The sequence below is a fragment of the Podarcis tiliguerta genome (assembly GCF_965153285.1).
Source record: "Podarcis tiliguerta genome assembly, chromosome: 5".
NCBI lineage: Eukaryota > Metazoa > Chordata > Lepidosauria > Squamata > Lacertidae > Podarcis > Podarcis tiliguerta.
This window is the reverse complement of record NC_139538.1, coordinates 41,502,396-41,526,863: the sequence shown is the minus strand read 5'-3', so window position 1 is coordinate 41,526,863 and position 24,468 is coordinate 41,502,396. Positions and strand designations below refer to the sequence as shown.

General features: G+C 46.8%; 1 protein-coding gene across 1 annotated transcript in view; it reads right to left on the bottom strand.

Annotated features, from left to right (window-relative positions):
- Nucleotides 1-24,180, bottom strand: part of SLIT1 (slit guidance ligand 1) — a 120,125-nt gene extending 95,945 nt beyond the window's left edge. Inside the window, exon 1 of the mRNA XM_083443783.1 lies at nucleotides 23,615-24,180. Within this exon, the coding sequence (XP_083299909.1) occupies nucleotides 23,615-23,811 (197 nt within the window). The 5' untranslated portion in view covers nucleotides 23,812-24,180. The remainder of the gene's footprint in view (nucleotides 1-23,614) is intronic.
- Nucleotides 24,181-24,468: the final 288 nt, after the last annotated feature.

Genomic DNA, 24,468 nt, shown 5'->3' with positions numbered 1-24,468 from the left:
TTAGATGGGATCTGGGATATACAAAGAGTCTGTGTTGAGACAGCGTTAAACATGTGAAACTGTAGGTGTGTAATGCAGAGTGTGGAAGTGATGGCTATATGGTATGTATTTAGGGTTCTGGGTGTTCAAAGATATCTTTTCTAGCCCAATGTGGTGGCAAAGGAGACTGACACACAGGGAACCACTAATTACTTGCCATGGCTGGAGGAAGCGCCTTTGTGTGCAATGCCAACTCTCTGTCCTTCCAACTGTGATGAATGTGGAGTTTTGGATGCGTCAGAGCAAACATACACAGCACCAGCTTTTCTTCCCACTCTCAGCTTCAACCCACTGCCTACTGATAGGATGGTCCTGGGACAATTTCTTTGCAATTCCACCTCAGCCAGACTGTTCCACAAACGGATAATTTGTATGCTTGGCTTGCGTAGGGTCAAGACTATGGATATGGCTTCGCCCATGAAACAAGCAAGCATCATCCCTCGGAGAGACCTCATTGTCCAGCTGAAACGGCAGCTAATTGCATCCATTCGATCACAAAGATTGCTGGCCTCCTTTCATTACGAGACTGCTTGGTGCGGGTGGAATGGGGAAGCACGTTTCCAAGACATCAGGAAGGACCACCCTGAATGGATGGGGTGAACAAGCATTGCTCCCTGCCCTTTTGTGTCAGGCTGAAACCTACACTCATTCCTGCTGCAATTATGCAAACTACAATGACAAACATGCATGGCATAATAAGAACCTGAGGCAGCTAAAAGGCTAATCGCGTACCCACCAATACATAGTGGCTCCAATCTGGTACACCATCTTCCAGGAGTGCACTTCTGAGCAAGTCACATGACCCACATGACATCACCCCCCCCCAAAAAAACCCACTTTTCCTAGGCACAGCACCCAAAAATGCACATTTTGGGGTGCCATGCAAAAGCGCTGCCCCGAAAAGCACCTTTTCAGGGCGAGAGTGTGGCCCAAAATTGTGCAAAATCGTGGCGGCCAAAATGGCTGCCGTCCTCTCGTGAGAAAATATGGGATGTCCCATTTTTTTCCAGGACAGTTGATGGGAATGTAACTGCTCAGCAACCTGAATGATTTGGAGCTCGGTGTTCTCCACAGAAATAGAGCGCAAGATGCAAAAACTTGCATTTTACAACCCTCTTTCCTTTCAGTTCCTGAAATAGGGAGCAGCTAAAGGTAAAGGTATGCAAAACAGGGATAGTCAACATGGTGCCTTCCAGATGTTTTTAGACTACAATTCCCATCTTCCATAGCCAGCATGGCCAGTGATCGGGGCTGATGGGAGTTGTAGTCCATCAACATCTGGGAAACACCCCCGTTAGCTACCCCTGCTCCAAAAGAGGAAAGACTTCTGTTCCTTTAAGAGTTCTGAGGAAAAGATAAGTCAGACAGGTGCAACTTCTCCCATCATTGGCGGGGAAAACTACACCTACTGAATTGTTGCCTCTTGCTTTTAATGGGGAAGAACTCCCAGTTCTTTTAGGGATATTGTCAATCTAGCTAAGGATGAAAACATACAAGTGGAACATAGATCACCAAAGGAAAGAACAGCCTATGGTTTTTAAGGCCATGTTAAAAATCTAGCTAACCGTCGGCGTTGTCAACGTCCCGTCCCCCCCCCCCCGCCCCACTACATTTATAAGGCAGGGGAAACTGCCAAGGTAATCTTGTCCTCGAGCGCACAGGATCATAATAACAGTGTTTTGCTGCTTGCTGGCATGTTGTGAAGAGAAATTTAAACCGTGCCAATAAAAGGCTCAGAACCTCCAGAGACAGGGAAATCGAAAAGGCCATTCAAGAGAACATCACAGCAGTCAAGACAACTGCCAGAAAGAGAGAGAGAGAGAGTTTGTTGCAGCTGTTGAAACTGTTCTAATGTTTATGCGCCTCAGTGGGTGCCTCGACGCACAGCCCTATGCTCCATCACATATGGAAGGAGGAATAGCAGTTAGAAATCAGGGTCATGTGTTCAAGGGCTTTCTGGGGTAAACCAGCCACTCCAAACAAAATGACTTCATCAGGAAATTACCATTTATATTGCTTGTGGTGTCTAGGGGCCATCTAGGAGATGTGCCTATTGTCTTGGGTGCCACATGTGAACTCAGCTGCAGGTGTGCAGGCAGAAGCATAGTCATGTACACACACACAAATGCCAGAGTAGATCATAAGCCGCAACGTTAAGAAATTTACATTTTCAATTACAAAAGCGCAACCTTTTGGCTCGGGGCTCCCAGCTCGGGGCAGCCAGTGCTAGAAGGGAATCAAGTGCTTCCTGGTATAGCTGAATCTTTTTGTTTTACCCCCTCAGTGCAGGCTACCCCCACCCCTCTGCTCCAGTTTCCTATCTCAATGTGACTATTAAGTTACTGGTGTCAGAGTGCACTTCTCTGAAAAGCACCTGATTGTCAATTCAGTAAGGATGCCAAGTGAATGCAGCGTAACTCCTTAGTTTTAGCACGCTAAGGGGGAAGCATCCCATCCTACAGCTCAAAAGGGAGAGGGGGTTGTATTCAATGTCACACTAAGGCACGCTAAGGCATTCTGTCACTAAAAGCATTTCTGACCCTCCAGAGCAGATTTGGGGATGACATAGGGATGCAGGGTCCAATTGCACTTGCATCATTGTGCTGGTTTTCACTAATGAAACAATCTGGTTTAATACAGCTCTGGATGTTTTGTTTGTCACTTTCTTTGCACACTGAAATGTCAAAATGAACACCTTTGACAACAGATTAAAAGGTAAAGGGACCCCTGACCATTAGGTCCAGCTTCCAGGTCATGTGGCCAGCATGACTAAGCCGCTTCTGGGAAACCAGAGCAGCGCACGGAAACACCGTTTACCTTCCCGCCGGAGCAGTACCTATTTATCTACTTGCACTTTGACGTGCTTTTGAACTGCTAGGTTGGCAGGAGCTGGGACTGAGCAACGGGAGCTCACCCCGTCACAGGGATTCGAATCGCCGACCTTCTGATCGGCCAGTCCTGGCTCTGTGGTTTAACCCACAGCGCCACCTGCGTCCCTAGTGACAACAGATTACATTTTGCCAATGATTAATTAGCTATTTCCCGGCTTCCTGATATGCTAAGGACATACAATCGTATACTGGGATAACCATCTTGCAAAAACAACACAAATCTTCATAGTAAGAGGGTCCCCATCCACACCAAACATGTAAAGCACTTTTGTACCATTTTAACCATTGTGGCTTTCCCCAAAGAATCCTGGGAACTGGGGTTAGTTAAGGTTCTCCTAGGAACTCTCAGCACCCTTAACCAGTTCCCAGGATTCTTTGAGGGAAGCCATGACTTAAAGTGACGTAAGAGTGCATTAAATGCTTGGAGTGGATGAGTCTCCCAGGCCTGTAGCATGAGAGGCACATCAAATATATTTGCCTCTCTATATAGAAGGCACCTCAATACATTTAAACATCATTACCTCTACAGGCATACAAGAGGGATATAGACTGAGGATTCACTGGCTTATTCCTCCCCACCAGCAAAGAGTGTAGATGGATTAATGATATATTTTAGGCTTCCTCCATATTCTGTGAGCTCAGAACAGGTTACAGTATTTTCAGTTATGAATAGATAGTACCTGCCCTGCTCCAGGCATATATCTTTAGACCAGATGTTTCTGTTTAGATCAAATCCATTAGAAGGGACAGACTCTCCAACCTGCGTACAAGACACAGTTTGCCCTTGAGCTGGCCAGTGTCCCCCCCCCAGCTCATTCACAATTCTGTGTCGCTCGTATGTGCCCATGACTGCCCTAGATCTGCGGCTCCCATAGCTTCTTTGTTCCATTGAATTATGGCCTTGAGAACACGGAAGGGAGTTAGCAGCAGGTGAAAGCTTATTTGCAATGATGTTACAACAACAGGGCTATTTAACTCAACAGTGGTTCTTCCACCTCCAGGTCCCCATCAATCTCTCAGATATTAATTATAGTCTGTCAAAGTCATACCTCTACCACATCACGAATTCTCTGCCTTGACCAAAGGGGGGGGGCAAAGGAAGGGGGGTGGAGGAAGCCTTCTCTCAAAAAACATGTAATGAGATTCAGGAAGCTCAGAGACACATCGAGAGCATGGCAATTTGGTCTTTGGCTATGAAACGAAACAACAACTTCTCCATAGAAGAAAAGGATGTCAGACTTTGCTGTCACCAGTGGTAGAATCTTTGCTAACAGCTTCCAGCTCTATTACGTAGTGACATTTTATATATATATATATATATACAGTCTTTGAGAGTTGAAAATGTGGTCTGCATACTTTTGCCTACTTCCATGACACAAGCATTTTGTTTAATACAGGGGTCAGCAAACTTTTTCAGCCATGGGCCAGTCCACTGTCCCTCAGACCTTGTGGTGCACTGGACTATATTTTGAAAAAAATAATGAACGAATTCCTATAACCGACAAATAACCCAGAGATGCGTTTTAAATAAAAGGACACATTCTACTCATGTAAAAACACGCTGATTCCCGGACTGTCCGTGGTCCAGATTTAGAAGGCGATTGGGCTGCATCCGGCCCCCAGGCCTTAGGTTGCCTACCCCTGGTTTAATCCTTGGTAGGTTTGCCAGTTCTCCTTAGGGCTGCAACTCTTGAGCTGGAGACTGTGATTAATGACATATTAACATCTCCAGGTCAGAGAGGCAGGATTTGGGTGTGCTGTCTTCTGTCTCCATGTTACAGGATACCATTGTCCTCCCTGCTTGCTGTTGTGAGCAGGACTACTGTTTTCGCCCCAGAATTAGCTGGGAAGGGAATGGCGAGGCATAGTGGCAGAAGACGCCTTTTCCTAAATGTGGCCTGTGAAACCTGGTACTAAAGAAAGAAGTGTAGCCTCCTGGGCAAGAGCTGGCAATCCTATTAAGGGTGTCTGAAGTCTGAGAGGTGATACATTCAGCAGAACCGCAACGTTTTTGAAAAAGAAAATTCAACAGTTCTGGCTAAATATAGTCAAGGATAATTTAAAGAATTGAACTGATTCAGAAAACTACCTCTCAATACGCTGGCACTGGCTTGGCTCAATCTTTCATGCTCCAAATGGAAATTGGGAATGAGAAGGGGTTGCAGGCTGTAAAAGGAACTTGCCCTTTAGCATATGTAAGTCCATTTCAAAATGCTTTTTGTAGTGACAGCATCATTGCTAGCCCTATCAAACCCTTGTGTATAACTCAGGAAAGTCTTCTTATAACAACCATTATTCTTGATATTTCTCAAGAATACCAAAGCAGCAACCAGTCAGCTGCTTCCTAAAATATAGATGAGCTCTCCAAAGGGCACTGAGAATTTTCCCATGGATCAATTCCCTCATTATTATTTTTCTCTGATGACGGGGCTGGTTCTTCCTCTCTAATTAACCATCAAGGCCATCTTTCTAGCTGATTTTGATGTAGCCCAATTTGCTATCATCCAGAATATTAATAATTAATAACAATAAATGGTTTTATTTACAGAACAGCCTTCTATTCGTGGCACTTTATAAACCCCAATGTAGACAAGTTGAAAACTTTTCAATGCCATTTAAAAAAAAAACATTTAAATAAGAGAAGGGCACGTGGCACAGAAACCAGTTGCAGTCACAGCAAAATTACCTGATTATCGAGTAATCAGGAAGCGCTGCAAGCATTTCTTCCGAGAGAGAGAAATAAATGAGGCAGGATGGGGGTGAAAACGTGCTTCTCCCAAATAAAACAATATTCACAACATTTGCTCTTGCATTAAGACCATTAGCCCTATAAGGCAGTGTTTGTGGTTAATATCAGAAGCAAAGGCTTCATGATCCAGGACAGGAATTTAAGCCCCAGACAGAAAAAGCAAAGATAATAAGGATGACCGTGTGTAAGGAATGAATGTGATGCAGTGAAAAAACTGCAAGAAGGGGGTTGCTGGTTTTAGGGGGCTCACCTTTGCCCGCAGTTCACTCACTTGTCAGGGAAGTCTCCCTAGTTACAGTTTGTCCCACCGTCCCACCCCTGTATATTACCAAATTCACAACCTTCACTAGCTGCAAAGTGACAATGGGCAAGCAAATGGTAACTGGCAACCACTGAGTACGAGCACACAACACTCCATTAGGTTTTATGAGGTTATTAAACTGTTCCAGCTCTGCCATAAAACATTAAGCCTCAAAAACTGCACCAAACTGTGAGAGCCATAATGGGAGGCAGGCAAGACTTTCTAGTCTCTACAGCTTTTACTACCGGGTTTTCCCACTGCGACTGCAATGCTCTCTGGTGTATAAAGTGACTGAATTAATGACTCTGGCAATTGAGAAAGAGGGGAAGTTGGGGCACAAAAAGGGGGAGTTACTGTCAGACTGATGTTGGCTAGAATTTGTGCACCTGACAAGCCCTGGCGACTGTGGCAGCTCTGAATTCTCCTGCAAGTCCTCCCAAACTCTTGCATTCAAATAGAGACAAGCAGTGATAAGCACAGCACAGACCTTTGCATACACGCTTTAAATAAATCATGAAATTAGCATATTCCAGTTACCCAAACCCATTTAAAATGCACCCTAAGACATGGATGATTAATGAGGAAGGCCTGCAAACCCGGCGACTAACATTACACCTAATATGCAACGAAGCAAAGATCATTCAGAAGTGATAGGTATGAAAAATAGTATAGAGCAAAATAAGATGAAGTGGAGTGTATAACTACAGGAGAGGGAGAAAGGTGACAGAAATTGTCACCACTCTGAGTGACAGGGAGCCAACTTCAACCCCCAAATTCAAGCTTTTCCAGCGTGATTATTTTAAACTCTGAATTATAACTGTGCAGCTTTTCGTGTGCATACTTTCTATTGTTGCTCTTTTCATCTTAAATTTTTGTAATCTGCCTTCGACTCTTTGGCTATATGGTGGCATAATAATCTTTTCAATTAATAAGCTTCATAGACTCCTCTGGTTACATTGTACGTACAGCTTTCTGCAAACTGAATAATGTAGTCTAATATCCTTATGTCATTCACAGTACTCCCGAAACCACATTAGGATCTGTAAAAAGACTAACATTTGTATCAGTCCATGTCATCCTTTAAATGTGGCAGAGAACAATAAGGATTATCAAGTACACTTCTACAATATCATTCCTGGCAATGAAGTTCTTGCCTATAGCCTTTCTTTGACTTCAGGGCTAAATTAGACACTATGGTGGACTATCCATGATTGGAAGGGTGGTTATATGTCCTACTTTTCACAAGAGAGTCCACTATTTAAAGGGTTGTCAGAGGATAGCGCTCAATTTGAAGGCGTGTCTAGCCAAAAATCGGGTTTGAAGATAATGAGCCATAAGAAGAGATAGCAAAAGATTCAAAGTGGCCCATCAGCCACTAGCATCTGGACAGCAGATTGAGCAACAAATGAGAACACAACAGTGCTATACAGTATCCATTCCCCCATAATGCTTGGGAGGGTAATCTTTCTGTAGGAGGATTCCACACTACACTAACTACAACAAATTGATGCATTGGCTGGAGAGAAGAATCCCGATACTGTGGTTTGAAAACTCATAAGTGAATACTCAGAAAAGAAGCACTTGATGTCTGGATTCCACAACAACTGTGCAATGATAGGGGGTGTGGGGTCTGGTAAGGCTCCCAGATAATTCTGGAGGACTGATCAATGTGCATTAGGACAAGCTTATTTGATCCTCTAGATGAGGGAAACACAATGTGATGCCTTCCAGATGTTGTTGGACACCAGCTCCCATCAACCCCTGCAAGCATGGTCAACGATAAAGAATGATGGGAACTGGAGGGCACAACATTGGCTGCCCTTACTATAGACATTCCAACATCCAGCACACCAACTCTCAGGCATGTCACTAAGCATCAAACTTTTCTAAAATGTGAATTGGCCAAACTAAACATGATTCAGGAGATTCAGGATCTCCCATCAGATGTCAAAGCGATAAACAACTACCTGACATTCAGAAGACATCTTAAGGCAGCCCTGTTCAGGGAAGTTTTTAATGTGTGATATTTTAGTGTATTTTTGGTTTCTATGGAAGCCGCCCAGAGTGGCTGGGGAAACCCAGCCAGATGGGCGGGGTACAAATAATAAATAATAATAATTATTATTATTATTATTATTATTATTATTATTATTATTATTATTATTATTCCACTATTTATTTATTAATTCAAGGCAGCTGAACATGCTTTGTTTTCAGAGGTAGTGACTGACCCAAGATCTCCAATGAGCTTCATGGCTGTGAAGTTCTGAACCTGGGTCTTCCCGGTTCTAGATCAACACTCTAACCACTGCACCGCAATGGCTCCCATTTGCCTGGTGCTGAGGGAGGCAATGTTATGTCTTCAGTCTCCAAAGAACAGCAAGCATGATAATATCTCTCTCTCTCTCTTACACACACATTGCTGTCCTATGCTGTACAAGGGAGGCATGCTTTGAAATAACTACCCTTCCCTTACAGCCCACTGCCATTCTCCCCCAACAAACCCGGGGATTAAACCAAAGGTGTTAACAAAAGCCATTGTTCCTGCTCCCTTACCAAGAGAGGTTGCATTCCAGGAAGTAGATTAAGCAAGATTATATCAGATTTGGTTGTCTTCTTGATCTCCCTACCATTAAGTAACTGCAGAAATGTTTGAACAAGTATCATTCACAAAATGCAAGGAATTTTCAAGACGGCAGATTGTGAACCATTTTTTTCCAAAAATGGATGCAGTTCATAGATTCATCTCGCCAGGATCACTTCTGCAAACTCACTGAGCACTGGTGCCTCTGAAGGAAATTGCATTTGCAGAATAATTTCTACACACAGACACACACACACAACCTCCCTAGCCTCCATCCACACATGCAAGAGTTACTATCAGAGCTCAAGGATACAGACCTTGTGGGCATTTGCAGAATCAGAGTTCACAGACCTCAGCTGAAGCTGAACATTGGAAAATTTGGGGCAGATAAAAGAAAGAACTTCTTCCTGCAGTACTAGGGAACTTGCTCCCACAAGAGGTGGCTTTAAAAGAGGATTAGGCAAAGTCATGGAGGACAAGACGATCAATGGCTACTAGCCATGAGGGCTATGCTCTGCTTCCAGGAACAGATGTCAGATACCTCTGAGCCACTTGCTGGCAACTGCAAGTGGGCAGAGTGCTGCTGCTGCGCTCCATTACTTGCTTGTGGGCTTCACACAGGCATCTGGCTGACCAGGGGACTCTTCTTACATTATACTTCAACCAGGTCAAAGCACTTGAGGAGTCAAGCAGGGCCTGTGAGGCGTGTGGCCTGAGGAGAGTTCCAAGGGCCAGATAGACATGCCTGGAGGGCCACTTTTCACTCCTGGGCCTGAGGTTCCCTGCTCCTAGTTTAAGAGAACAGCAGCTCTACCCTTGTCTCCTGAGGACTGAATGACCCTGTCCCTATGGCAACGAGGCCCTAAGAAGAGAAGACCCTTAGGACCCTTGAATGTTTTGCCCTGCATGGGAAATGACAGGTTCTGTTCCTTTCTCTCCACCTCAGCACATTTTGATGAGCAAAATGGTTCCGGGAGGGCATTTTTTAAGGGAAAAAACAACCCTTCTAGAGCACCATGATTTCAGTCCCCTCCCCAAAACAAACATGCAGAGCGTCTTTGATCTTTTTTTCTTTTGAAACCCCCTCAAGAGATCCTGTTCACATATTTCCTGCTTCACTTCTCCTTTGGCCCTCTCTCTCTGTCCATATCATGAGAAAGTGGCAGAGTTAACCCATCCAGGAAGCCTAAAACCATCCTTCCAGAGCTCTCTTTGTTCTTCCTTCATCTCACACATCTTCACAAGGAAAACTAATGCTCTGGTTAGCTTTTGTTTCAGAGCTGGAGTCATCCACAGGCAATGGGGATGCCATCAGTTGAGCCCAGACACACAAATGCTATAAGATATAATGGGTCTCACAGCTATGTCTCTTTCCTCAGTTGCTCACCTCTGGCATTTCTCCAGGGAACAGAGAAGCCTCCAGTAAACTCTGCATCTGTTCCTGTCTCCTGCCTAGTGACACCAGATGCTTAAAAGCCATTTGCACTTCCCCATCTGGCCAATGAACTTGTCTTCCCCTTGACTGCTCGAAAAGATTCCACCTCTCCTTCTGATTTTGGCAATTGAGACTGAGTCACTCTCTGCGTACAATGCTACTGCTCTGTTTAACTGAGGTTGCTCTTCTGAAGTGCTCGCTCCACTACCAGAATCCCTAATAGAAAAAAGCCACTGCATATGACAAGTGTCTGGAGTTGCCTCTTTTATGCTCAGGGCATGACTGAGGAGCAAGGACTTCAGACACTATGTTCAGTTTTTGGTGGTGTTTGACACCAGACAGAGAACCACCCACATGCACCTGGGCCTTCTTATAGAAGCTAGTTGATATCTTTCTGACCAGTGATTTTGTCCTTAAGTTCAAGTAGAAACCACTGCTCTAAACCACATTGCAGGAGACCTGCTCTCAGCCCAATAATTTTTCACTTCAAAACAGAGAAACTAAAGGTTGCTATGCTTCAGGTTTGTTGGTCTTCTCAATCTAGACCGAAGCTCCTTTCTACAGCTGGCTGCCTTTTTGTCTGTCTGCTCTGGGCTAACAGCTACAAGTACAGTCTCTAGAAGAGAAGAAGAAGAGTTTGGATTTGATATCTCGCTTTATCACTACCCGAAGGAGTCTCAAAGCGGCTAACATTCTCCTTTCCCTTCCTCCCCCACAACAAACACTCTGTGAGGTGAGTGGGGCTGAGAGACTTCAGAGAAGTGTGCCTAGCCCAAGGTCACCCAACAGCTGCATGTGGAGGAGGGGAGATGTGAACCTGGTTCACCAGATTACGAGTCTACCGCTCTTAACCACTACACCACACTGGCTCTCTAGCTTTGTCCAAGGGCCTGCGCCAACCAGCAAGTGCCAGAACCCAGAGTTATTAAGAATGACTCCATCAAAGGTAGCTGGTGTGAGGAGTAAAAAGTAGGGAACAGATCACATCCAGTGTGGGAGGGCAAGGGAACACTCTCCTTGACTTTGGAGATATTGTTGTCACCATTCTGACCTAAACTTCTGCCCTTTTTAGAATGTTACCTGGAACTCAATGTCTGCAGGTAAGGAGGGAGCAACACTGCCATGGCAGGCACCAGACCTGTGTGCATGCATAGCAAGCTCTGCACATTCAGCTGCACATGTGAGGCTCTCTGCACATGTTATAATGAACTTATAACAGAGAGCCTTGTGTATACAGCTGCACTCTCAGGAAGCACATTATAATGAACACACCTAGGTTGGGAGAGCTGCCTGCTTCAGCCAGTCATTGTCTCACACTAACCTACCTCACAGGGTTGTTCAGAAGATAGCATGGGGAGAACCACCATTTGCACTGCCCAGAGATCCTCTGAGGATGGACGGACTATAGATAAAATATACTAAATAAATGTCAGAAAGGGGTTTTGTAAAGCAGAGAGATAAACACATACAGTCATACCTCGGAAGTCGAACGCCTTGTGAGTCGAACGTTTTGGCTCCCAAATGTTGCAAACCCGGAAGTGACTATTCTGGTTTTCAACCCGAATGTCCGACGTGGCTTCTGCGGCTTCCGACTGGCTGCAGGAGCTTCCTGCAGCCAATCGGAAGCCATGCCTTGGTTCCCGAACATTTTGAAAGTCAAATGGACTTCCGGAACAGATTCTGTTCGACTTCCGAGGTACGACTGTATAGGGATTCTACACACTCCACTCCCTCAACATCGAATAATTATATTGTATATTATAATATATTATAATTATTACCTCTGTATTGGGAAGTTTCTAATATTTGATGTTTTATTATGTTTTTATATGTGTTGGAAGCCACCCAGAGTCTCTGGGGCAGCCCAGGCAGATGGGCGGGGGTATAAATAATAAAATAATAATTTTTTTATTTATATAGAAGTAGGGAGTATGGTAGGGATAATTGCTTTTCTTTCAACTTGTTATTTCTGCTGCAAGTAGCAACTAAAGTCCCATTCACTGAGAAGCTCAAAATCATTGGAGAAATGCCTGGTAGTGTTGCTGTAAGAAATGGTGTAGCAAACGCACTCTGCAGCAGAGTCACAAACTGCCACGTCTGGGGACCACAGTATCTGCTTTGTAGGTAGAACAGCAGACAATAGGCCCGCAATATTCGTTAGGAAATCACCAAGGGCTAATTTGGATGAATGAAATGTTTACTGGAGCCATAGGTGTAATAAAATCCATTACTGATACAAATAAAAGTTTTATTATTTGGTAATGGTTCCATACATACATGTGAGCATACACATGCACATGCACTGAGAGGCAGAGATTATGACCGTCCACCCACAGAAAGCGCCTTCTCTGTTGGCTCTCCCATCACAGCTGCTTCTGCTTGGCAATCCCTCCCTGGAAAGTGATCACTGTTTCCACCCCTCTACTCAAAATCCATCCAGATCCTCTCTCTGTGCAAAACACACACACACACACACACACACACACACACACACAAAACCAGGCTAAGTAGCAGCATTCCCTCTGCCAACATGTGCTTTGACTAGCTGTCTTGAAAGGCGCAGCATGGCCAGTATAGAACTAACAGATTTTCTCAGTTTGGGGGGATGCAAATGGAGCTGAAACAGGCAGTTTCAAGAACCAAGCTCCTGCTTCGGGAAGTTGAGCTGGGGCAGGTTGTGTGTTTATTTACCTGCCTATGTTGATTTTCTTGTATGTTTTCAGGAAAACTGACAAAACACATTTCAAAGAAGAAGAAGTTGGGGAAAGGCTTGTTGATCTATTCTACAAGCGACTTTTTTTTGCTGAAATGGAAAGAGCACTGAAAAAACATTTAAGAAACAATGTGCGGTTCACTGGCTAAGAATTCTGTTGGCTCATCACTTTGCTCAGCTATAAAACCCAGTGGGCAACCTTCAGTCTATAATCCCTATTTATCAGCCTAGCCTAGCCCAGAGGGTTGTTTGTGGGCTAAGAAAAATCCTGTTCTGAACTCCCTAAAGAATGAAATACAAATAATAACTAAACCCCTTTCACACTTACTCAAAGTACTTGCAGCTAAGCTACATTTACAAGGGCCACTCTGTGGCACACTTAAGGCAAGTATATCTCTATATTTTAAAATGTGCCATAAAGCAGAGGGCAGAATTGTATTTGTAGGGAGCCTCTCGACCTGCTGCTGGGAAGTGTCCCCTGGAGGCAAATCCTGCTGCTTTACTGCCCATTATTGGGGCTTCCTTCATGCCTGGGATGATCCATCCCTGCTAACAACCTCGGCTTCCATCAATACAAACACTGCATAGTTTTTTAAACTAATATTTTTCCAGCATGCAATTCCATGGAGAGGCGAACACAGCGTTGCCATGGCAATGCATAGACAGCATCTGCCTGGGAAGTAGCTGAAGGGAGAAACTGGAATAGAATTGCAAATTCCCCACAACCCAGGGAAGGATCTGAAGGAAAGGAAATGCAACATGACTGCCAGTGTGATCCACCACAAGCCTACCACGCTGTTTCAACACGGGAGCACCTTCTGCCAAGCTAGGAAGCTCCCTGGTGGGATCTGAACTCCCATTTCAGCTAGATAAGCTAGATGTACTTGCCTGCCTGCCTTGTCCGTCTGTCTCACTCATTCACTCACTCACTCACTCACTCACTCACATAAAGTCCAATAGGAAACCAGAGGGCCTGTTATTCATTTGCTACTTGCGATGCCTAGCTTACTGCAATACATCAATGTGAACATATGTGAGTGAATACTGGGAAAGGGGACCTTCTCTTGGCTCCTAACCATTGCAATACAAACTCTCCCCCTCCCCGGTAGTACCACAAAGCAACAGAAGGGAAAAATGAGGAAAAATTTCCCTTGAAATCTGATCCATTTACCTAGGCGCACAATACTAACAAGCACAGAAATTCAGAACTTGCAGGCTGCGGCAGTGCTAGCAAAGCAGGATCCCAGTGCCCCTCAACCAACTCTTGCCCCCAAGCGGCTTGTTTAGAATTGATGCCAGCTTAATCCCTAGGCGGCTGGCATGCCATTGGCAATCCTGTGCCCAGTTCCAAAGCAATATGAGGAAAGGGCCAGAAACCTCAGTCATCTGGGTGGCTAAATGCTATCCAAGCATGCTCAGCCCTCACACTCTCCCCTCCCCTCTATATGTACACACACAAAACCTTATTTCTATGTTTTAGGTTGCAGGCTGGAGTCTGATAGCTGCCAAAGCTGTGAAACGCTTCTGGGTTCGTTCCAGCGCCACACCTGCCATTCTGCTCTGTGCAGCACGGCTGGCATTAAATGTGGGCAGAAGGCAGTCTTTTACCATTCCAATTTTACAGTCTCATGGTTCCCTTTTGAGCAGCATCCTACACTCTGTGGATCTCTTGCCTAATCCGCCCAGAGATGCTGGATTAAGGAGACACTCGACCCTCAAAGTCTCTGCAGCTGCCTTTCACTATTCAAACAACAAGCAACTTGGAATGGAACATACGGGGAACGGTGAAGCCGCATGATAAGAGACAGCTTTACTCTGACAAAAAGGGAGAGCGGGAACATACTGCAACTGTTGCCTAGATCAGGGGATGGCTGTGGCAGCGCACATATTGCACAAGGGAAGCAGCATGCCATGAAGCAGGGATACAAGACAAGAGGAAAGGGTAGGAAAGATAGTTTCGCTAGACTATGGAAGTGACAGGTGTGAATCTTGGGGAAGAGGCTGCTCAGTTTTAAACTCTTGAAAACACATGAAGTAAGACCATAAGAAGGTCCCTGCTGGATCAGGCCAAAGGCCTGTTGAGTCCAGCATTCTGTGCTCATGGTGGCCAACCAGGTGCCTGTGGTAGGTTTAGCAGCATCATGGCACTTCCAAAGGGCCATCCCTTCCATTAGGCAGACTGGGGCAATTGCCCTGGTCAGCAGTGGTTTTTCATCCCTCAGACGCTTGCCTTGCTACCTGCCCATCACTGCTGCCCGCTTTTCTTTTGGGGGACTCTCCAGAGTGCCCACCACATCCCTGGACTTTGCACTGAGGCCACGTGATCCAGAGGGATACATTCAGAATGGGGATGAGTTCAGAGGATACACAACACAGCTATGTGGACAGGGCAGAAGAACCTACAAGCTTAATTGTCTATGGCAGTGGTTCCCAATTAACTAAGGAAAGAGAACCTCCTGTTTTTCATAAGCCAAGCCATGGAACCCCTACTTTTGAAAATGCTGATATCACTGTGATAGTTTCTGTAATGTGAATTGTGCCACCATACCCTCCAACACATCCTAACGCAAAACCGGATCGTGGGTCTTCCAGGCCACATTCTCACATGAGTCATGTGACCCATGCAAGAGCAGGATGCCCCAAAATGGGATATCCTTGCCAGTTGATGGGCATGTGCCACAGACTTCTTGGGGTCCTCAGATTGCCAATTGGGAACCACTGGTTGATGGCATAAGGTAGCTTTAGGAGTGAATTGTTCTGTATTTTTATTCTTGCATTATATAAAGAACATCTATATTTGATGTATCCCAAAAAGGTATCCTTTGGTATGCCTGGCCGATTTCAAATGAGAATCTTTGTTCTGACAAGGCCATCTCTTCTACATGAGGTTTAATTTCCGGAATGTACAAAACCTAATTTACACATGTGGGCCATTTCAACATTTAAATATTCAAGTCCTCTCAGCAGGCTGCCATGATTTAGAGAACAATAGTTCTAAGGCATCAAGAACAGGCCTCAGTTAGACAAATACCTTCCGTGTGAATCACAGTGAAATTTGAAGAATTTCTTATCTTGAAAAGCTTTTGAAGTACACACAGCACGATGATTTACATGAACAAAGACAGTCCAGGGCTGAATAATGGTTTAATGTATATTCTTGCCCTAACAGTAAGGGGACATAGGAGTCACTGTAGCCTGGTCATTTCCCACACCTTTCTGGCAACACGCGAAGAGAAGAAATGCATGCACTGGCCGCCTGAAAAATGGCCACTTCCCATTCTGACATTGCTCTGCTGGTGACGCCGCAGAGGAAAGATATCATGTCTATTGGCCTGGTTGTTTCCTTTCCACCATTGCCAAAGCAGCATGGGGAGCACCACAGCACAGTGAGTCTGCCTCCTGTCCATTTAGGTTTTAAAAGAATTGGGCCTTTCACAATGTTTGGGTTTTGTTTCGAACAAGGGTTCGCTTTTCACTTGATAAGTTGTCAACTCACCATACGTCATGCATGCCATACCTCTAAGACCAAAAATACTGTGTCACAGGCTCTGCTTCTGACCAGAACTTCTAGACTGAGTGTAACTTCCCACACCATCTGTGTCCTGCCATTGTGCCTGTCAGTGGTGGCTAAAGCTGCACTCCTAGGTCCACTCACTGGGGATTAAGCCCCACTGAACTCAAAGGGACTTACTTCTGAGTAGACATCAGTGGCGTAGCGTGGGGGCGGCAGGGGGGGCCGGCCACACCGGGCGCAACATCTGGGGGGGCGCGCTCGCACTCGCAGCTCTCTGCCCCCTGCTAAAATCCACGGGTTAGGGGGCGCAAATTACTTGCCTTGCCCCGGGTGCTGACAACCCACGCTACGCCACTGATAGACATGGATAGCTTTGCACTGCCAAGTCAAAGCTTAGGGTGGCATTCAATGCTACTCCTACTCAGAAAAGACCCACTGAAGTCAATGAACATGACTTTCTTAAATACAACCTGAGAGGGAAGAATTCAACATTGCACTAAACCAGTTTCAACAGCACAAGTATTTTTGCTTGCCCAGCAGAAGAACCTCACCTCTCCTCCCCCTGCACACTGTTCAATGGATTATCCCGACCCCCACAGGACTGATTTGATGGAGATGGCACACAGGGAGAGAGTGGAAAGCCCCACTGCTCTAGGGGGAGCCCTTGTGAGGGCTCCTGCTAGCAAAACCACTCGTTTGAATCTGGTCCTTGGTGTTTAGCCAATAGAATATGTTTGCATTAATTTATTTTCTGTGCCTGGTTCGATGCATGTCTATCTGTGTGGGTACTGGGTACTCAATTTAATTTGGTTTTAGTATCTTGCAGAATGTAGTTTGTTCCGAACGGCATAACAACATCCTGAGATTGTTGTTGCTTCTCACATGCATTGCTTTCCTGCCAAAATATTGCCCTCCACACACCCTTACAAGCTTGAGATTTATTTATTTCTAAAGACAGGCAACATGATGGCACACAGGTTTAAAGAGTGGGTCCCATATATTTCCATCACTGGGAAACAGCCAAAGAGAAACAAAAATTTATATACGTAAGTAGCTCCTAGAGATCTAGCTTCAGTGATCAGAAGCCACTTCTCTCAAAAATAAAAATAAAACGTTTTGGCTGACCAGCAATATCCAAGGCAGGATAACAGTGGCAACTGCCCAAAGAACTAGAGAAATATAGGATTTCAAATCAGGCAAAAGCAGGATGGGGTGGAGAGGAAGTGAATATTATCTCATAGATGGCCAAAATGTTTGCTCAAGGCTCAGCAGCTTTCTAAATGGTGAAGAGCCATTTTTAGTCAAACTTTCAGTGTGTCACCATTAAGGGAAGATTGTTCCTCCACTGCAAAAACGCAAAACTCGGACCAGGGGAAACCAACTTAAGAGTTATTGGTTCCGTTCAGATATCACTCCAAACCATTGATTGTGCTTACCATAGCTTAGAACTCAAACTGCAGTTCAAGCTTCAAAATGTACAACAAGCAAATCATGATGTAGAAATGCTTGTCTCCTTTTGTTATCCCACACACACATCCCCAACACATACACACAGCTTCATAAATTCCTAAGTTCACTCCTGTCTCCATGGTGAAGCAACCTCTCTATAGACAGACTGATGGTTGTAACTATGGTTTGTCAATATAAATATTCCAGGCCATGGTTTAACAGCCCACTTCAAATCAATGTTTCTGATTCTGGTTGCTGGCAGATCAAAGCCATGGTTTGTCCAGTAGATGAGTACATGCTGAGGTGGAGCTTTGAAGCCACCATCTAACATTCGTGCTGTTGCTTTTTGCCAGGATAGAGAGGCAGCGAGATTGGGAATGTGCGGCTGCAGCTGAAGCAGTCTGAGATGGGTGGCAGCAGTCCCACTGATGCAACCACATATCCCCAACCTCACTGCCAACCCACACCAAACCAAACCAAGCAGTAGCAATGCCATCATCAAGAGGATGGTTCTTCCCCACCACACAAGCTGCTACTGAGTTTGTCAATTCAGACATCAAGACAAACCATGGTTAAACTTCATTAAGCATGGCCTGACATGATGTCTGAATTGTACCACCATACCTTTAGCCTTCAGCCTTGAGCCATCTTTTCATCGCATCAGTCTAAGGGCTGATTTCTACAACACATTTGCTACTCAGAATGAACACCTGCATTCTTTTTCAAAGTATGAATCTTCATGGGCATTATAGCATGTTAACAGGCCTTTGCAGATCCAACTAGCAGCAATTACAGCAACTGGGGAAAGTGCCACTGTGATCACAGGAATTGCTTCCAGCAGTATCCATTATTACCAAATTTATACTGCCCATGTGGTGGTGCTTTTTGTTTCTGTTTGAGAAGAAAAAAACCTTTATTTCATAAGCATATTACAATAAATTACAATGCATTTAACAGTTAAATATTAGATTTAGCATATATTAAGAATCTTAGGATGGATTGTACAAATATATATTAAAGTGAATAAAGCTGCTAGCCATCATTTTTCATCCAAACCTTTCATGGATTACGAACACCTAATTAACTAAATAAATGCATAAAATTTACACCTTGCCCTGAAATGTGTAATTCTCTCTTCAAATATTGAGTTACCAGACATCATTTGTCCAAAATTGTGTGACAAAATGATTTCTCTGCACATACATCATTCCACATCATTCAGTTAACTGTGTTGTGTTTCAATCCTCTTTGTTGACAAAGGAGCCTTGGAAGTTTGAACATTTGGAGCGAATCAGAACCAACCAACTATAATCCTCTCTTCTATGGTTGTGTACACACATGTAGCCTTTGAAGTGCACAGGGATTCCACCCCCCCCACACACACACAGTGGGCTTTTGTACATTATGGTTCACAATTGTACACACCTTCACACAACAAATGTTATTTAAAGTGGCAGTTATCATCTGTGCTATTTGTACAGTGTTAGAAACTCAAATATATATGCTAGGTGTCAAATGGTTCCTTAAACCAGGGTTACAGTCACCAAAACAGAATGCCTAGTTGTCGTTTAGGGGCTAGACAACTCAAAAGTTGTATTTTTCAATACGACTTTTTGGTTCCTGAAATTCATTCTGATTGTGCAGATAAAATATAACAGATAGAATTCTAAAGGACATGTTGCTAGTGTTTGAAAATAGTCATGCCCCAAGGATTCCCAGGCATGCACCTCCAGGTGGTGGACATGTCTAGAGACATCCTAGCGCCCAGGCACCTTCACTTCATCACAAGTGGCTGATACCCAGGTGCAAAATGAGCTTGGTGCCTGGCAAATTTTGAATGCTGTTTGTACATGCAGGTGGGCACGTTTTCAGACTAGTGCTCAATAGTGTTCTCCTGTCAATTAAGTGTTTCCACAGACCTTTTTTCAAAGAATAAATATTTTTAACCGCCTTTTGAAAGAGAGGGGCTGAACGCTGGTATGATGATATTCAGAAGATGTAGAAGGGTATAAAGTGATAGCTAGGTTGCTGTACTGTTTCGTGTTTGCTTCCTTCATTCATAGAGAAGGTGAGCTTGATGGGGGGGGCAGCCCTGCAACAGCAAGTACGCCTGCCCCAACAGGTGACCTGAGAAAGCGCTCTCTTGTGCACATATGCATGATGCAAGCACTTGGGAAGCGCATTCTTGGTACAAAACTGTTTATAACCATTCTGGTAGAATGTGCTTTAGGTTGCCATATAGTGTGGGACAGGAATGGCATTCTATGTGCAGCACTGCGAAAAAGCACCGGCATCCAGCACTGAATGCACATTATTTCACAGTGTGTACACACCCAATCATTGGCTGGGATCAACAGGGCAAGGTAACGCCTCTGGATTAGAATCATAGACTTTGAGTATCATCTGGTTCAACCACCTGCAGTCCAGGAGTATGCAGCTGCTACATATGGGGACTGAGCCTGCAACCTTGGCGTTATCAGCACCACGCTCTAACCAACCGAGTTAGAGATATCTAATGGTCAGATTTCTCATCAGATGGTGGAAGGAAGTTTTCAGTGCTTTTGTAATCCTAACACCGTTCCCCATCCCATTTCTTTCTCAAGGAGAGATGTCGGTAAAACTTCTGGGGCCAGTCTAAGGGAAGATGTATCCCTCTTTATGCCCATACAGAGTGGGTAGGTCTTACCCTCTCAATAGGCTGTCCTGCCCACCTGTCAAAGTTAGTCCATGGAAGAGTGAGACAGATAAAGAATCTGGCCCCCTTGGCCAAAAAGATTCCCCACCTCTGAAGTAGGATGGCCATGAGAAGTAGTGCTCCAACTGTGAGTGACAATTGAGGTCCCTCTTGTCAAAACAGGAACGGTAGCCCTTCCTAGTGTTCTGGCATTTCAGATCTGAGCCAAGTTCCGTGCTTGTGGGCAGCACCCTCATTCTACACTCACAAAGCAGCTCCCCGTGGCTGTGCCATGATAACAACTTCCATGAAGGTGATTAAGGTGCCAGAGAAGGAAATGCTGTTAAAGAAGGTGCCCTTTTAAAGAAAGTGTCCCGCAGTGCTACTAACTGAGTTCACCAAGCTTGCTTTGTTGTGCATAGGAGCATCTACAGGGCCCTGACCTAATTAGGCTCACTCTGAGGGCACTAATTGGTTTGTAGAAGAAATGATAATAGGAATGGGTGGATTGCCTTGTAGGAGATCCTCACGACACACAACGGACCAGGCCTGCCTTAGCACCTGGGATATGGCTTCTGAAACTCTTAGAATGTGCAGTACTTCAAGGGGGGGGGGCTGTTGTCCTCCCACTCCACTGCCACACTTGGAGCTGGGTAGATGGATCATATCCCCATGCCTGGCCCAATAATGAGCTCAGACAAGAGCAAAGATGATATCCAGAAGCAGGAAAGCTTTGGTGCCTTGGTGCGGAGTTGTCTTGAACCATACCGACCAGAGACAAAATGTTACCCTCACAAGAGACCAGGAAAAGGGCTGCATCTAAATAAAACTGTTATAATTACCCGCTGCGAGAATATTCATGGTACTACCTTTTATGCAAAGTTGCTTAACTTCAGGTTCAGGATCTCTCTGGGCAGTTAGGAGCGTACCCGCTGCCCACCAAGTTTCTGCTGCACCTGATGCTCATAGGAATCTTCCACATTCACATTTTACACCACATGCCACCCCCGTTCTTTTCTAGGTTACCCTGCAGTCAAGCATAAATCTGAAAGAGTATCCTGCACATGAAGCCCCGTCCCAGCCTGTCTGGCGACAGAGGGAGACATTCCTCAGAGGAGATCAAGAGACAGCAAATTGGGTGGTGGGGAGAGCAGTAGGTCAGCCTTCCTCCCCCTCCAGATGTTTGGGACCGCAACAAGCTGTGCTTGTCCGGGGCTGACGTGAGTTGTAGTCCAAGCCATCTGGAGAGCGCCAGGTTGGGAGAGGCTGGAGGGAGGCTAGGAACAGAGATTAAGGGGCTTGAGCAGAGGCTCTGGGGGAGCCCAGACAGCAATTGCACAGGAGCTGCAAGGCAGGCTCAAGGGTCCTGACTCTCTCCTACTGACTTTGTCCGTTCCGTTTCTAGCTGCTTTCAGCGTAAAAGCAGAAAAGAAACGGAAAGAATCGCAAGGCCTTAAGAGGTGCAAGGAGGGAATATCCTGCTTGACTGCAATAAATCCAACCACTCAGCCCCCTTGTTTCCCCCCAGCCTAAACAGCACGTTCCAGTGCTGCATTCTGGTGAATTATTTAGCATCCCCTCCAGCTTTTTACTTCCCTTTGCACCCCCCACCAAAGCAATGGACACAGTCAGGCTGCTGCTGCGGAGGAGGAATGAGGAGCATTCCAGCCAGCATTAAGTAAGTGTGTAATGAGGAGGGGTCTGTGTGTGCGTTAATGATCAGCCCCTGTTCCAGTTGAGCTCCCATTCCCTCCCCTCCCCTCCTGCCTTTATTCTGGATAATTCAGAACCTCACATGCAGAGATGAAAGGCACACAGAGTGCCTGGGCTGCCATTCCCTTGTCTGTCTCTTCCACCCCATGTTCAAACCCCTCCCCAATTGATCTCCCCTTTATCTGCCTGGTATTCTGCTTTTGCCATGGATATTGCCTGAGTGGGAAGGGTTGGTCATGGGGAGAGGATTTCTGCCCCCCCCCCATGGATCCTCTTTCTTCACCCCTCATTAAACTGTCGAAAGAGGGGGCAAAGGGAGAGATGGGAAAGGACAGCCACCAGGGCTGCAGGCTTGGCTAGAGACAGCAAGCCCCCTCCTGTAGGGGTTTGGAAGATTGCCGCTCAAGACTCCATGGTCCAGATTCCATCTTCCACACCCACCTCCTCCGGCTCCACAGAGCTCCTATGTCTCAAAGGTCGCATCCACAGTTCAAGTCCATTTCTTCCCTCAAAGAATCCTGGGAGCTGTAGTTTGCTAAGGGTGCTGGGAATTGTAGCTCGGGGTATGCAATTTGCAGTTCCCATGATTGTTTGGGGGAAATAAATGCATAGCGTGGGTGCACCCTTATCGTGTCAGATACACTTACGTGGAGTGGCCAGTTATACAAGGGGTAGGGAAGGGGGCTACGCTCCTAAAGAGGACTTGACCCTCTCCTCTCACTCCTAAGCTCCCATTTTCCAAGGAAGGGCCCCCAAAAAGGCATCCATCTAGCTCCACAGAAGAGGAGGCAGTTTCCCCAGAGAGTCTTACTAGAGCGGACAGAACACGAACAAACATACACACACTGCATGCAGATAAGTGGAGAAAATAAGCAGCCCCCGCCAGCCGGCCCACAGGAGATTCACACCCGCGTGAACGCGCCAGCACACACATACGCGTCCACGGTGCGTGCTCCCCGTTTCTGGAACCTATCCGAGCAGCCAGCTCGTGCAGCTAAAGTTAGCCTGGTCCCGGGCATCTCACGCGCTGCAAGGAGGCGCAGCGCAACGGCCGGATCGCGCCCAGCAGGAATCCCCCCCCCCCGACCCGCGCTGCTCTAAACCTGACCCAGACCTGCAGGCCACCGGACTCTGCTGCACGTGTGAGAGGCGGGGTGGGTTGGGGAGACGTTATACACCCACCCAATGGTTTGGGAGGGGGGCACACCCGCACGGGCGCGCGCCGCAGTTCCCTAACAAAGGCAATCGAGTGATTGTTCCCGGAGACTCCGAAGGGATCTGCGGCGGCTGCCTCAGCCCGACCCAACTCCCTCCCCACGTCCCGACTTCCCCCAGAGGGAGCATTGTCTGCCCCCCATCTCGGACCGTCTGAGCGCGTCTCGCGGTGGCACATCCTAAGCGGCGGGGCTCCATTGTGAGGGCGGGAGAGGGGGTGTGGCGGCCGGCACCGGCGGAGCCCCTGCCCGAGAGAGGGGCCACCCCCAGGACCCCCCGGGGTCGCAAACGTCTCCCCCTCCCAGGCCCGCGATCCGCCCCGCCCCGCAGCACTTACAGCCTTTCTGCGCTCCTCGGGATGTTCTTGGGGACGCTGCGGAGCCCCAGCCCGTGACAGTCGACGGTGGTGCCGCTGCAGGCGCACGGCGCGGGACAGGCGCTCGCCCGGACCCGGCAAAAGGCCGCCCAGGCCAAGAGGCAGGCTCCCGCCCGCAGCCACACGCCGCCCGACGCCGCTCGCTTCACGGGAGCCATGCTGCCTGCGCTGGCTAGCGAGGGGCTGCCCCGCACATGATCGCACGGCGCGCTCGCCGAGGCGGCGTGGAGAGGCTGCCTTCTGGCGCAGGCGGGCGACCCCGGCTGCTGCTGCTGCTTCCACTTCGCGCCTTCGTCGCCTGTCCGGGTCGCAGGAGGAAGAAGCTCCGGCCGCCCGGCAGGGTTAAGCACAGGAACACGCGTTGCCTTCGCGTCTCGCTGCCTCGCTCTCAAAGACACACATCGGGAGCCCCCGTCTCATCCATCAAGCCCAGACAGCAGGAGCAGCCTTGGCTCCGCCCCCGTCCCCCCTTCAGTCTCCTCACCCGCCTCGGGCGCACAGATCTCTCCCCGCCACCGCCACCCAACCACCCACCGTCTTCTCCGACAGAGGGCCGGGAGGGGGCGAAACGGGACAAGAAAGGCGCGCACTGTCTGCCCAGGGAGCAGAGAGGAGGCTCCCACATAACGCACTCGCGGAACCACCAGCCAATTGGCAAGACACTTCCGCGGAAGAGAGAGCTACACACGTACGTGTGTATACACACCCACCCAGCGAAGCACACGCTCTGAGACTGTGTCGTGGAGAGACGCAGTCACGCGTCCTGTAAAGATGCACATAGAGTAATACAGGCAGAGAGCGTCCGAAAGTAGCAG